General features: G+C 40.1%; 1 protein-coding gene across 7 annotated transcripts in view; it reads left to right on the top strand.

The window, feature by feature from the left end:
* Positions 1 to 15,428, top strand: part of KNDC1 (kinase non-catalytic C-lobe domain containing 1) — a 71,932-nt gene that overhangs the window by 25,625 nt on the left and 30,879 nt on the right. For 4 of the 7 annotated variants that reach the window (XR_015950195.1, XM_088670388.1, XM_088670387.1 and 1 more), the window contains exons 4-12: positions 3,873 to 4,019; positions 5,813 to 5,930; positions 6,161 to 6,256; positions 6,566 to 7,533; positions 11,483 to 11,597; positions 12,430 to 12,501; positions 12,591 to 12,652; positions 13,846 to 14,004; positions 14,374 to 14,451. Coding sequence is in view for 6 of the 7 variants with exons in the window: in XM_088670388.1 (XP_088526514.1) it covers positions 3,873 to 4,019; positions 5,813 to 5,930; positions 6,161 to 6,256; positions 6,566 to 7,533; positions 11,483 to 11,597; positions 12,430 to 12,501; positions 12,591 to 12,652; positions 13,846 to 14,004; positions 14,374 to 14,451 (1,815 nt within the window). In the remaining variant the exon portion in view is untranslated. The remainder of the gene's footprint in view (positions 1 to 3,872; positions 4,020 to 5,812; positions 5,931 to 6,160; positions 6,257 to 6,565; positions 7,534 to 11,482; positions 11,598 to 12,429; positions 12,502 to 12,590; positions 12,653 to 13,845; positions 14,005 to 14,373; positions 14,452 to 15,428) is intronic. The other 3 variants (XM_088670389.1, XM_035138280.3, XM_060274843.2) reach the window with 2 other exon arrangements.

Genomic DNA, 15,428 nt, shown 5'->3' with positions numbered 1-15,428 from the left:
GGAGGGAAAATACAGATTCCATTTGTTGATCTTAATGCTCTTAGCAGACAGTGGAGGGGAAGAGACGGTCTTCCAGGTGGTTTAATTCTGATGCTATTTAGTTTTACTAATTGTTCTTTAGTTCTGAAGTTGAGGGTGTTCATAGCTTTATTATTGTAATAGATTGTTGTGTGGTAACTGGTAAGCTACCTCCAAGGCCTGCTCTCAAGGATAGAGGCGATGTTAAGAATATCCCAAGAATGCAGTTAGATGATCTTGCACAATCTGCATGTATTCTGCACATGTTTGATAGAAATTGAATTTTAGCTTAAAGATTTATTGTGGTGATGAGTCAGCTGAATTGTAAAGATCTTCTAGTTATTGCTGAAATCTTTGCTATTTTAAAAGCTGATGCATTATTACAAATTCAGATTATCCTCTCCTACCACCTGATTACTCACCATAAACAATTCCAGTTATGGAGAACTCTTTGTCTCTTTGTTTGGATACTTATATACTGTATCATGTTGAGATTGTTTTCTGGCATTCTCATTAATCAGATTGAATTCCCTTAGAAACTTTATTATAGGACATGCTTCTCTAGGCTCAAGTAAGGCTAATGACTCCGGTCTGGAGCATTTTTCAACTTATTTACTTCAGATAAAGCAATTAATCTAGAATGGAATTCTTTTTTCCAACACCGTTCATAGACTGCAACAGCTCTTCTTTCATGGATGTGGAGGGATTTTTAACCCGTTCTAGCCACTAACACATGAGAAATACATTGTTAACTATTATGAAATGTATGTATGCTGTTGCGTCATGAAAGATGCTAGCTGGTTGGTGCAGTCCTTGTCACTGATGGAGTAGAGCAGGCACCAGGGCCGGCTCATCGTAGACCCCCGGTGACGCAGGGCACCATGGTGCCGGCCCGCCAGGAGGGCGCCGCGAGCTGCGCCCACCCGCTGGCTGACCGGTCCGCCGCGCAGCTGCGCCTGCCCGCCCGCCTCCCGCGCAGCAGCGCCTGTTGCACCCGCGCTGCGCACGGCGCCCACCCGCCCACCGCGCTGGGAAATGGGGCGGGAGGGCGCCAGAGTGATCCGGTGCACCACGGCTCCGGGGGCGCTTAACACAGCGCTGGCAGGCACCCCCAAACTTCGCCCCTCCAGATGTTTTGGACTACAATTCCCATCATCCCTGACACTTGTCCTCTTAGCTAGGGATCATGGGAGTTGTAGGCCAAAACATCTGGAGGGCCACAACCAGGGCAGTCTCGAGCAGGTCGGCCGCCCTGGCGCTGAGAGGCGGAGATCGCTCCAGCGCCCCCACCCTCGCAGGGTGAAGTATGGTTTCCGCGCCACCGGGGGTCTACCTAGAGCCGGCCCTGGCCGCAGTTTGGGGATGCCTGGAGTAGAGTTCCGCTTGGCAGAAGCTACAGATTATAGCACTTATGGTGTAGATCAGGCATGTCCATTGTGTCAATCGCAACCTATAAGTTTATTGCGGGATGAATGTTCGTAGATTGTGGCCTTCCCTCTGCTGGAGATGCGCCCAAGGAGCTGTTGTGATGCCGCGTGTGCACCCAGTCAGGGAGGCAACCGGCAAGCTCCTCTCACAGGAAGTGATGTTTTGCTGCTGCACTTGCCTGCTATATCAGGGGAAGCAACCAGCATCAGGGGACGCAGGCGGAGTGCCCCCCCGCCCCCTCGGAAGAAGCAGCCGGCATCGGAGGAAGCAGGTGGCACACGCCCACCTACCCTGCACATATGAATATATTAAGCTGCCTAGTTGTCCACCTGTACCCACTATACTTCATGCAGGTCTCCATGAACTTTGTGGGGTCCTTTTCCATCCCTGCCTAGTTCCTTTTTCCCAGGAGGTGCCAGGGAGCCTTCCGTATAGAAAGCATATACTCCACCACTGTGTATATTCTCTTCCTTTTCCATGGAACCAGAACTTTGTTTTAGCAGTCATCCCTGAACTGATGTACAGATGTACAATTATGAATTGGAAACTTTTGTTAACCTGCATGCATGTAAGATGATGATGATGAAGAACTACACACAGCTTTTCTCCCATGTAGTAATTTTTTGTCTTGTGTGAAACGAAGCTTACACAGGGGTTTTCTTTTTGATGAGTTTTCTTCTTCTCCTTCTTCACTAAAAGTAGGGAGGGTTTAAAAGGCTGTGTGTACATATATTGCAGATAATTAATCAGCACTGTCAAAGTTGCAGTGAATGGTTTTAATAGACTTGGAGAAAGCTCCACCTAGTGGAATGCTGCCAAATCACCCCCCCCCCCATTTTTACCTGAAATCAGAAACATTGCAATTATGGTATATGCCAGGCATCCCCAAACTGTGGCCCTCCAGATGTTCTGGCCAACAACTCCCATGATCCCTAGCTAAGAGAACCAGTGGTCAGGGATTATGAGAATTGTAGTCCAAAACATCTGGAGGGCTGAAGTTTGGGGATGCCTGGTATATGCAATGTTCAGAGATAATTTAGATGCTGCTTCCCTTTGTGGACAATCAAGATCGTCCTGAGCAAGTTTGCAGATGACACCAAATTGGGAGGGGTGGCTAATACCCCAGAGGACAGGATCACACTTCAAAATGACCTTAACAGATTAGACAACTAGGCCAAAGCAAACAAGATGAATTTTAACAAGGAGAAATGTAAAGGACTACACTTGGGCAAAAAAAATGAAAGGCACAAATACAGGATGGGAGACACCTGGCTTGAGAGCAGTACATGTGAAAAGGATCTAGGACCACAAACTTGACATGAGTCAGCAGTGTGATGCACAGCTTAAAAGGCCAATGCAATTCTGGGCTGCATCAATAGGAGTATAGCATCTAGATCAAGGGAAGTACTGTAATAGTACCACTGTATTCTGCTCTGGTCAGACCTCACCTGGAGTACTGTGTCCAGTTCTGGGCACCACAGTTCAAGAAGGATACTGACAAGCTGGAACGTGTCCAGAAGAGGGCAACCAAAATGGTCAAAGGCCTGGAAACGATGCCTTATGAGGAACGGCTTAGGGAGCTGGGTATGTTTAGCCTGGAGAAGAGAAGGTTAAGGAGTGATATGATAGCCATGTTCAAAAATATAAAAGGATGTCATATAGAGGAGGAGGAGGAGGGAGAAAGGTTGTTTTCTGCTTCTCCAGAGAAGCGGACACGGAGCAATGGATTCAAACTTCAAGAAAGAAGATTCCACCTAAACACTAGGAAGAACTTCCTGACAGTAAGAGCTGTTCGGCAGTTGAATTTGCTGCCAAGAAGTGTGGTGGAGTCTCCTTCTTTGGAGGTCTTTAAGCAGAGGCTTGACAGGCATGTCAAGAATGCTTTGATGGTGTTTCCTGCTTGGCAGGGGGTTGGACTGGATGGCCCTTGTGGGTCTCTTCCAACTCTGATTCTATGATTCTGTGATCATTGGCAGGAATACTTAAATGTTCCTCTTACTTGTATTGGTGTGCACACTTGGTACAATTCGATTACCAAAATTTGCTCACCCTCAGGGACTATATGACTATAGGTTGTATATAAAGGCTGGTCCTTGCCTAAGATATAAAATTAAGGTTCAGTGCAGGCTTCCTCAGTTTTGTGTACTCCAGATGTTTTGAACTATAATTGCATAATCCCTGACTATTTTCTATGCTTGCTGGGGGTAATGGAGTGTGGCTCAAAACACTTTGAGTGAACCACATTGCTGCTGGCTGCTGGTGTTTACTTAAGGTGTGGAAAGTGTACTACAAGTGTATTACTTCATCTGTGGTCCACAAACTGCTTAAGCTGGTTTTGCTCATTTTAATGGAGCTAGTCTGGTTTTAAGTGGGAACACATGGTAGTTTGTACAATGTGTTCATTTTCTGTTTCCCAATTATTGCAGGCACATATCTTTTCCTTGGGAGCTACACTAAAAGCAGCCCTCGAATATATAACGGAGCCTGGAACCGATTCAGAATTCAGTCAAGATCTGCATACTTTGCTTGAACAAATGCAGGAAGAAAGTCCTAAAGAGAGACCAGATATCGAGGTAAAAATAAAGAAAAAGGGTGCGATTTGGTTTTTTGCCTTGGAAACGTCCATATCATATTGATTATCCTGATGTGTCACCTTTAACATTCAACATTTCTCCACTCTTAAATGATATCTTACTCTTTTGGAAGGCAGTTGCTTGATGGGAAAAGCAATTATACTGTAAATACAGGGTTTAGAGGGGTGATAAAGGGAAATGCACAGAATGATTTCCAATGCAAAGTAGCCCAACACAGCGCTTGAAACAAAGTGGCAGCTAAGCTACAAAGTACGGTAGCAGCAGCAATACAAAAACAACAGATGCTCACAGTTCTACATACTGTAATACTAGGCACAAGAGTAATTGATAACCTTCTGTGTTGGAAGCCATAAGCGGTGGTGGTTGTGGTTGTTTTAAATAAGGCTAAATGCTTTAGAAAGAGACCCTCCCTTAATAGCACTCATGTGTTTAATATTATATGTAAAGTGGTACCTTGGTTTACGAACAGTCCTGCTTACGAACGCTTTAGATTACGAACTCCACAAACTCAGAAGTAGGTGTTCCGGGTTGCAAACTTTGTCCTGGGATATGAATGCAATCTGCTTCTGGGGCTGCGGGAGGCCTATGTTGAGATTGTGTGCCTCGGGTTAAGAATGCTTCGGGTTAAGAACGGACTTCTGGAACGAATTAAGTTCGTAACCTGAGGTACCACTGTATTCATATTCAGCAGAATTGCCAAGAGAATGCAGATTTATTTCCCGGAAAGGGAACAGGAGGGGACTCATGACCATTTCTTACACTAGCTGTTTCTTTTGACCAATGACAATTTAGCATGGGCTAGACAGGATGTGCTAAAAACATGAATGGAGGTGTAAGTGAACATCAATGAGATAAATATAAGGGATAAATCACTGTGATGGGGTGAGCTCCCGTTGCTTGGTCCCAGCTCCTGCCAACCTAGCAGTTCGAAAGCACGTCAAAGTGCAAGTAGATAAATAGGTACTGCTCCAGCGGGAAGGTAAACGGTGTTTCCGTGTGCTGCTCTGGTTCACCAGAAGCGGCTTTGTCATGCTGGCCACACGACCTGGAAGCTGTACGCCGGCTCCCTCAGCCAGTAAAGCAAGATTAGCACCGCAACCCCAGAGTCGTCCGTGACTGGACCTAACAGTCAGGGGTCCCTTTACCTTTTTAACTACACACAATGTTTGGATGACTACTGAAGTTTTCCAACTTGTATCAGTCAACAACAATAATAGTGAAACAACGATAGTCACTTCAACAAAGTGATATTGTAGTTTGAGCTCTCTAATGTCTGTAAGGAAAAAAATCTGTATTTGCTTGAGGGTGGCTTCCCGTTTACCATTGAAACATGGCTCTGTGCTATTGAGTATGTACCTCTCTACATGTAAAACATTCCATGAGTGATGCCTATGGAGTTTATTATTAATTCAAGAAAAGTATGAAGAACACAATTTTAACTAAAAACAATGAATTTCATAAATAGGCAAATCAGCCTAATTAAATATATTTACAGTTGGTAAAGATTATTATAATTATAATTAATATTTTGTTGAACTGTTAATTGAAATAATCCATTATAAAATATTTTAAAATGCTGCAGTTCAAATTAATCTCTGCTAAATCTTGTAGAAAGGCTACAGTTGGGAAATAATGTTCCCTTAATGGCCTTGCTTCACAAATGGAAAATCTTGAAGTTTCCTGGGGAATGCTAATCTCTTGTATCATGTTGAAGTCCATGTCTTGTATGATACCTAGGTATTAAACGCTTTAATTTACAATTATCATTATAGACTGTCATATCATTGAGTAAAGAGAACCTGAAGCTTTCTTCCTCGAGTGATATTTGCCAATGCCTCTCTGCAATTGGAAGAAGAGTGTTTTCAATTGAATCATGTGGCACCTTTCACGGTATGCATTAGATAATGTAGCCCATTTGTGTAGTGGAATTAAGAGCACTTTTTTCTAGCTAAAGATACAAACCCAAGTGATTATAAATGGGGGGGAGGAATCCAGGTTCCTTTCTGCTGTATTAAGTATTAAAAAAAAATCCCCATTGGTAACTTATAGTGATTTTTTGTGCATCTGGTATTTCATGATTTCAGATATTTTTATGATAATCATATATCCTGTTTTGCTAGCAAATACTTGGGATGAAGCACAACTGCTGCCAAAGTCCAGTACCGCAACCTCTAGCACTGTACTAATTTTGCATGTTGAGATTGTCAGACTAGCACGTAAGTGAATGGGGCAATTGGGTTATGTGGCTATTTGCTGCCTATACTATACTAACACTTACCTTCTGTCATAGCGAAGGGGAAAGGTGGTTTGAAAGGCCTTTGGGACCCTGCATTAAAAGCCATCTGTGGTTTGGTTCTCTCTAAAAAGCCAACCAACTTTTGATAGTAGTCTCTTTCCAACTGTAGAGCAGCATAAGGTGCTCATGTAATATCAGTGGAAGCTGCTTGTAATTTGGATAGGATGTGGAGATGGAAGGGGAGAGAACTGAAAATGTTTTTAATAAGAACATCTGTCTTTGCACCCAGACAGTTGCGATAACGTGTGGAATGGAAAAGTCTATGAGAGGATTTCACCTTATGAACAGTGCACAGATTACAATTTAAGAGAGCATTCATCTCCAGAGGTGGAAGACTTGACAGTTGCTAGTGGTGGAAATTCTTCTCACACGTATACCATGAATGACAGAAATGATGATATAAAAGAAATTAAAACCAACTCAGTGCATGAAAATCTTTGCTGTCAGTACGTTTCAACTCAGGTCACAAACTGTAAAGAGAACAGCAATAACAACAACAGCAAGTGTGTGGATCTTGTCTTAGACACAAAGCCATGTACAAGTGAGTTGGAGGAAGATGCAGTAAAAAGAAACTGCTCAAGGAATGGAAAAGCATTTCCAAAGCTACCGTCTGAATCTGAGACAGACCCAAGAACTTTCTTCCCTTTTGTAAGTCACAGCGGACCACTATCAAGGAAACAATATCCATTACAGCCCAAGTCATTATCTCAAGTCAATAATAATGAGAATGCTGCTTTAGAGAGAAACTTAAGTCATTGTGATGGAAATAATGAACTTGGATTAAAAGCAGCAGATTTCCAGGAACCAAATAATAATTTAGATGAATTTTACAAGAGCCCAGAAGTATCTTATCAAATCCACAAGCCGACCTGCAATGATGATAAAGCATATATTCTTCCATACACTCATATGGGTTCTGAAACTCCAAACAGCTATGAACCAGACAAATCAAATTCTGACTGCAAGATACTAAAAAACCATAAATCACGGGAATACTGTGGAGAAACTTCCGCAAGGTCAAATGAAAGTCTGTTGCATATTAACAGGATAACTACAGGGCTTAGAACATTTAATGAAAACGGACGTAGCTCAACCCTGCTAAGTTCTCCAGAACAAAATCACAGTGAGATGAAAGACTATTATGTTGAAGAGAAACAATATGAAGGCAGGGAGTCAGAAATGAGAAACAGCAAGCAGGTAGTAGAAACAGAAACTTCATTTTAAAAATTGTCTTAAATGTGGCATTGAAGGGACATAGTTAATCTTGGAGGATGGAGAGGGTTGTCTTCCTTGGAAATGTTGTAACTCGCTTACATTGTGTGTGCACTATAGTCAGCAGCAATTAGTTGAGCACTTTCATTATTACCAAAAGATTTAATTAGTAAGGATCTGAACTGAGGTGTGTGGTTGGTGAGCCTTTGATGTTTTGACATTTGTATGGTTAACTTTAATTGAATTGAACTAGTACTATAGATTTAAATTGCACTATACTTTTGTCAGAATAAATTAAAGGCAATTATCTGCAGGTAGAAATCATCCCGAGTCACTCAATTTGGAGTCAGTTTTGTAAGAAATCTATTCTCTGGTTTCTTTTCTGCAGCTAAGTTGGTGTCGTGTGGCCCTGGCAAGCTCCTTATGTAGTGCCTTACCATGCAATTGAGCAATCTGCCCACTCCTCCCTGCCACCACTGTGAATGGTCCAAGAAACATTTATGAGAGTAATGCACCAATAGTGGTGAATGGCTCCATCTGAATGACTTGCTTTATAATGGCAGCAGAAATGTGGAGGAATTTAAAGCAGTTTAAACATATATTTGTTGTAGTGTCATTAATTTACGGTATGTGTGTGTACACTGTCTCTTTCTTCTTTGTCATAGCTTACATTGAGATATTAAGATTAGTAGATTCATAAGTAGATTCAAAATTCTTTGCTGATTTTGGCTAATATATATGAATTAAATTAGTTTGACTCAATGTGAAGATATTTAGGTTAAAGTTCTCTTGCCTGCCTTAGAGACGGAGATTACTTTTCCAGCATATTTTCTTTCTTTCTTTCTTTCTTTCTTTCTTTCTTTCTTTCTTTCTTTCTTTCTCTCTCTCTCTCTCTCTCTCTCTCTCTCTCTCTCTGTGTGTGTGTGTGTGTGTGTGTGTTTTCCACTTGCATGAGCTTGAGTAAGGTTTGGTACATAAGAGGTGTGATTCTTGCAGAAAGGAAAACTTGAATGTTGAGTGCTATGGTTAGCTTTCTTCTCTGCTGGTTAATTTTATATAAGAAATTGTTCACCACTAGAAAGAGTCAAATAAACAAAATAAACAAAATCTAGAATTTCTAGTAGTATGGCTTTAGAAGCATTTGCAAACTTGTTGTATCTGGCCCCAAATGAAGGTATGAGACATTTTATAGACTACAAGGTTGCATATTAGAATTTGGTATCAGCAATCTTTTGTAACATACAGGCGTCTCTGATTCTTGTCACTAATCCTTTCATCCTGAATAACTGAATATGCAAGGATGTTGAGATGCAAGGATATTGAGATACAATAGTTTAGTGTATTGTCATGAAAGAGGTTACAGTCATACCTTGGTTTAAGTTCCCTTCGGTTTGAGTACTATCAGTTTAAGTACTCTGCAGACCCATCAGGAACAGATTAATCCACTTTCCATTACTTTCAATGGGATAGTTCGCTTCAGGTTAAGTACGCTTCAGGTTAAGTATGGACTTCCGGAACCAATTGTGTACTTAAACCGAGATACCACTGTATTTAAAATTATATAGAGATTTATTGGGAAAGGTGAAATAGTAAGCAGTGCTATCCTGTTTTGTTTTAACTGAAATCTATTGCAATCCATGCTTAGCTTCCCTTTATTCTGCAGTTTTGGGTGCCATAAGGTACATAGGCATTGCTTTCTGATTTCCCTCACCCACTACCAATTTACATATTACCACTAATTTTTAAAGGCTTTGCAAAACCAATGGTCTTTTCCATTGTGGCATGCATTTCCTAGATTGGGGATTCCATTTCTCATAAGTTGCACAAGAATCATTTTGTAACTTTGATCACGCAGCTCCTTTTGCAGCTGACTTCAATTCATGCAGCTCCATGTGAGCCTTCCCCATTCTCTTCAATGCTGGAGGTGGTTTTTAAAATGTAGTGCTTGTGTGTGTAATGTTTTCTTGACCTTAGACAATATAGAAATCCCCCTTCTTGTGCAGACTTTGGTGTGCTCATTGGAGAGCAGTCCATTGGTTTTGGTGTTCTGTTTTGTCCCATAAATAATTCCTCTCTGCATTTCCTTAGTGGTTAGTATGCCTTCCTTTATGCTATAACCTTGCTTTCTTTATTCTCTGCCAAACATTGCCAAACCTGTTTGCCTGCTGGCTTCAAAACTGTATCTTTAGAATTCTTTTAAATGGCTTTTTCTTTGCAATTCTCAAATAAACACTTTTATCAATTCAAGCGTGACTGGAGCTCCTTTTTCCTCTAACCTACATAATTCCAGCTTTTATATCTCATCTCTTTTCAGGCAGTTGCTAGAGTGTTTAGTGTGGGAAGCTACAGCTTGTGTGTGCATTCTTTCTATTGCTTTGTGCTAGTGGCCTTAAACCATTTAAAGTGACAGAAGTGAAAACCAAGTAAAATTTGAGCATCACCTTAAACTACAGTTAAGCTAAACTGGTATAAAGGTGAACTCATAGTGTGCTGATGCATGGTGTTGCTGAAATAATGGTTGCTTTGTTTCTCCCCTGCTACAAACGCAACACTGGGAATTTGGTCACCATACCATTTGGGCATTTTAGAGCACACATGGCTCCCCCCCCCCAAAAAAAAAATCCTGGCAACTTAAATTTGTTAAGGGTAGTGCTAATTGTAGGTCTGTGATAGTAAAATTGTATTTGATGTTTTTAAACAAAGCAAATGTATTTTAAAGAAAAGCGACAAGAATTGTTTCATTTAAAAAACAAACCCCTGAAATTCAATGCTTGGTTTTGATTTATCCCTTTATAACAATTACATTTTATGCAGGTCACCTATAAAGTGTTTTGACAACTGCTTTAGTATTATAAAGGATGCATAAAAGGTAGATAATTTTAACCTCAGTGGATCAGCAAAGACATATGTTTACCCTGTGCTGCAATATGAGTTTGTAGTAGCATGTAATTCATGTTCAGTAAACTTCTCAGTAAAACTTCTCTCTGATGTCTTACTGGAGAGTCAAATGCTTACTGGAGAGTCAAAGAAAAGGGAATATTAAAAATTGAGTAGGTCAGGGAAAAGGTAAGGCCTTCTGCTTGGCATGTTGGTTTTATAAATATAGGAAGTTTTTTTGTCATATGGCTAGAGATCTTACAGTCTGACATCTTAAGAATCCGGCAACAGAAAACACCATGCGAGATTGCTGACTTTGTAGTTTGGCTCTCTGTGCTATAAACCTTGTTTCCGTGAAATATATAAGTAATACCAATCTTTTTGTTAGAGCAGTAAGTTAATATCCTGCTAACTTCGCTAGCGATGTTTCTTATATTCTGGGAATGAAAGGCTTGCCACAAAATACTCATCTTTCCATATCATTTTTGCTTGTTTCACAGGAGAGCTCTAAGTAGTGATGAAGCTTTTAAAGTAAGGTGTACAAAGCACAGCTGCCAAGGTAGATCAAGTTTTAGAGCAGGCAGGTTAGAGATGACAGATATAGCTGAAGAGGTTCTGACATGTTGCAAAGAATAGACTGGAGTTTTATTAAGGACAAAAATAGCCTAATCTCCGCTTCTGTTGTCTTTCAATTGAATCTTATTTCGAAAGTTGAGGCCCTCTTGAAATGCTGCTAGATTTGGGGAGGTTAAACAGGATAAATTAGGTAGCATTTGCTAATCATTAGAGGTCCCAATCATTGTGCAAATGGTCAGACATTTCCCCTACTTTCCCTAAACACTCTGATAGTTGGAGAGCTCTACAGTGGAACCAATTCCTTTTTTAAGTTTCTCCTGGTTCTTGTATATATCTATTAATTTCATTTTTGTCTGTGGGGAAAACTTCCCTTCGTATGCTAGTGGAAAAGGAATAAAAACTACCGTATGATCTTGAATCAGTGAATTTGGCTTCAGAAATGCTTTTGGTCTCTTAACTGTCCTTAATATTTTGCTTTCAGTCTGTCTTTCTGAAACGTCTCTTAACACAGTATGCCAAACCACTGAAAGACTATGAGCTCTGGGCTTTATGCCATGAATGCTTGCTTACTATGGAAACTTATACAATTTATCCAGGTAGGTCTTCCTTAATCTCTTCTTTTTACACTAATATATTTCATTATCTTAACATTAAGGGCACAGCCCATCTTTCTGCAAACAGGTGTCTGGGCGGATTGGCATTTGGGAGGTACACATTGATCTATGGTTTATAAATTATGGCCAGTGCTATGTGGCATGCCAAGAGGTGGGGGCAGCAGAGGAGAAGGCTATCTTCTGATGGTTGTGATACCACTGGGCAGTCAGACAGGGAGCAATGGCTGTTGGAAAAACCCTGGTGCCTGCTTCCCATCCTTAAGAGTTTATTGAGAAAGCTAGCGTGCTCATCATCTGTTGTAAGGATATGCACTCCAGTATATAGGGTATCCCATCCCACCTGAACTTGAGAAGCAGAGAACTCCCAGTGGACACTTGTTTCTACTCATGGGTTTCTTATGTTAGGGAGGAAGTCAAAATAGGAAGACTTCGTTCTACAAGGGAAGATGGGGCAAGTCTGTGTCTTGGAGAGCATTCATTCTTTGGGAAAGGCGGAGGGTGTTTTTTTGTTTAATAAACTTTCTTCCATTATTATGTCAGAATATTATGTACTACATTATGATATTACAAAGTCCTTTCCATAAATTAAGACTCTCTATTTCGTCTTTTGTGATACTGCAGGGCCCACAATGCTTACATATGGTACTTAATTGCAGCTTTATTTTCTTTTGCTTTTTCACATTTACAAGTCTGAAGCACAAATCTCTGAATGACTCAAGTATAATTTATTTTACAATATATACAGTCCCACAAATGAAAGCAAGACTTGGTTATTTTCTAAGCAGTTCTAATATTTATAATACCTCTTTTTCAGCATACTTGTGTTTAGACTCTGTCCTGATTAACAGTGATGGAAGTGTTCAGTTTGTTCCACCTGAAAGTGAAGGTAATTTAGCATGCTGCTAATTTTTTGAATTTCTATTTATTTTTGTCACCAAGATTAAAATAGATTATTTTATTTTTTTAATACTTTAGGCTCATATGATATGTTTTATTTGGCTCCTGAGACAGAGGAAGAGGATTATGTTACTGAAAAGGTACGGTGATATGTTACAAATATGTCTGTTTCCTTTAAAAGTTAATAGGACATCTTTAAATAAAAAAATGGGCACATTTTCTGGTTTACATAGATGCTTGTGGTACCAAGATAGCTCCATCTTATACTATATTTACACAGTAGTTTCCCATGGCATCTTAGAGTACTATCTTATGCTTTAAATTCTTTTAGGCAAACCTTTTTGCTGAGCCAATACTTTAGTCGCTAGAATATTTAATGCAACTAAAAAGGTATTTAAGAGTTTCCCCCCTTCCCCTCCCCTTTTCTTAAGTATCAAAACAAACTTGACATTATTCACACAATTACTAATATTTTTTTTGAAGTAATTAGTTGCTGCAAGGGCCTTCCAATCTGGATTAGAATCTCTCTCTCTCTCTCTCTCTCTCTCTCTCTCTCTCTCTCTCTCTCTGTGTGTGTGTGTGTGTGTGTGTGTGTGTGTGTGTGTTTGTGTGTGTGTGTAAGGGGCAGTTTAACCTTTTGTTCCATTATGGTCCTAATTTGGATTGGGGATTCTTGCTGCTCCTGTTTTACACTTTCAAAAAAATTAGTTATAATAATGCCACGTCTGCTTTCTAGCTTCTAGTTCAAGAAGTACGGGTTTGGCTGTGACACTAGACTTCATTTATTGTACTGTACTGTAGCTTGAGGCAAACTCAAAACTGAAAGTGAAAGTTGTGGCACGTTTTCCTTTCAATTTAATTTTGTAAGCTTTAATTCTTCTTGGAGGCTTTGTGTCATTTTGCTATGTTATGCCTGTTCTACACAGCCCATCTAGTCGCATTTTAGAGACCTCCAAAGTCTTGAACTGCAACAGTGCTTTCTCCCTCCAGGTTGCTTTTGTGTTACTTTCAGAACTGATGATTCAGTGGTACTAACTCAAGGGTGACAAATGTGTGCTTGTGGCATGCTTTCGGTGACCATGAAGGAAGGTCCCTAGTTATGCTATGCTGTGCCCTGACCTCAGGTATGCCTGGGGTTGGCTCAGTTGCCTGTGCTGATGCCGGCAGGAATGTCAGCCCAGCCATTTGTAGATTGTGCTTTTAGTGAATACCCAGCCTTGCGCTGGAGACCTGGAATTGGCTGCTTTAAGTATATGTATTTAAGAGCAGGGTTCAGTCTGAGTGGGAGTTGTCCAGTGACTTAGTTGCCTATTCACCGTGCCATTTCCAACAGGTCTGTATTTACTGCATTGCTGCAATTTTGTGGAGAGCTGCAAAACATAATTTCCCACCTGATCACAAAATAGTGTTGCCAAGGAAACTGAAGAATTTTCTTCTGGATATGGCTAGACGAAAGTCAGAAGACAGGCCTTCTCTGGCAGATGCAATTAAGGTGATTTAAATTAAGCAATTTCTTTTTTTTTCCAAAAATTGTAAAAATGTATTTTATTCCTGCAAATTATTCTGGTACTGAAGATAAATTTCTTTTCTTTTCTTTTTTTTGGCAACAACTCTAAATTAAGGAGTTGATAACTGTCCTTGGTTTCATTCCTTAGTGGCTCCACCAAGGTGTGGCATTTTGATGTTATTGTTTATTGTTTAAAAACAAAATTGAAATAAGCAACTTCAGATTAGTTGTGATAAAATAATACTCCTAAAGTTAAAATAATACTCCTCAATTTAAAATAATTTGCAAAATGATTTCTAATTTTTGTACCTGTCCTCTGTCTAATACTAAACACTTCAAAATGTTGTTTTCTAGACATGTGGTAGCTATCTTCTTGAACAAAGAATAAGCAGCAAGGAGGTTCTGGCATGTTTAACCAGATCTGCCTTTCAGGTATGAGTGTTTACCTTCATGCGTTCAGAAATAAATAAATAAACGAGAATTCCCATGAAGCTTCTTAGAACTGGATTTGGCTCCATGGAACTCTTCTGTCACCTCCCATTACTGCACTTTGTAACTAGCTTTAAATATCAATTACTGTATTTTCCTGCGTATAAGACTACTTTTTAACCCAGGAAAATCTTCTCAAAAGTCGGGGGTCGTCTTATACGCCGGGTCGTCTTATTTATATGGCGAGCATATCCCAAACTCTGTATTTTAACTGGAAAAGTTGTGGGTCGTCTTACACGCCCAATCGTCTTATACGTCGGAAAATACAGGTATCCAATGCCTTGGTTAAATAAAATTAACATAACAGATCAATGCAATGAAGATTTCTTTTTAACTCCATATGTAAATGTGTAAACCTTCTCTCATGTTTATGTAAACTGCTCCTGAATCCTAACAACCATGTCTACAGTAGCAACACTCCATAGAAGCACTAGCGATGTCTGTTCAAAAACCATTTAAGATGTTCCATATCTCAAGTATCTTGGAGCACATCTCCTCCATTGTCCACGGAACTCTTGCTTAATTAAAGCCAAGTTGAGATTTCTGTCAGCATTGTACATTTTGCTGCAATATTTGGGGCTGCTTTACATGTGTTACGGAACCCTGCCTGGTTTATATAATGGGAGTAGCTCTTCTGCAAACAGGCCTGCCTCCCAATTGGAAAAGTATCATCCGCTAGTGATTTTCAAACCAGGGTTTTTGGGGCATGACTTGGTGGCAGACGTCCAATTAGAAATCTTTATGTTGGCTGTCTCTCCACTATTATTTCCACTGCTCCCACATCAACATGGAATGCTGTCATATTTTAACCTTTTCTCTCTTTTGTGTTGTGTTTCTATACAGAGAATAGAATCTAATCAAAACAAACACAGCTCTGTATATAATGAATGTACAATATGCACTGAATGTCCCAATGCAAT

The sequence above is a fragment of the Zootoca vivipara genome, chromosome 5 (genome assembly GCF_965207765.1).
Source record: "Zootoca vivipara chromosome 5, rZooViv2.hap1.1, whole genome shotgun sequence".
NCBI lineage: Eukaryota > Metazoa > Chordata > Lepidosauria > Squamata > Lacertidae > Zootoca > Zootoca vivipara.
This window is presented reverse-complemented; position numbering and strand designations above follow the sequence as displayed.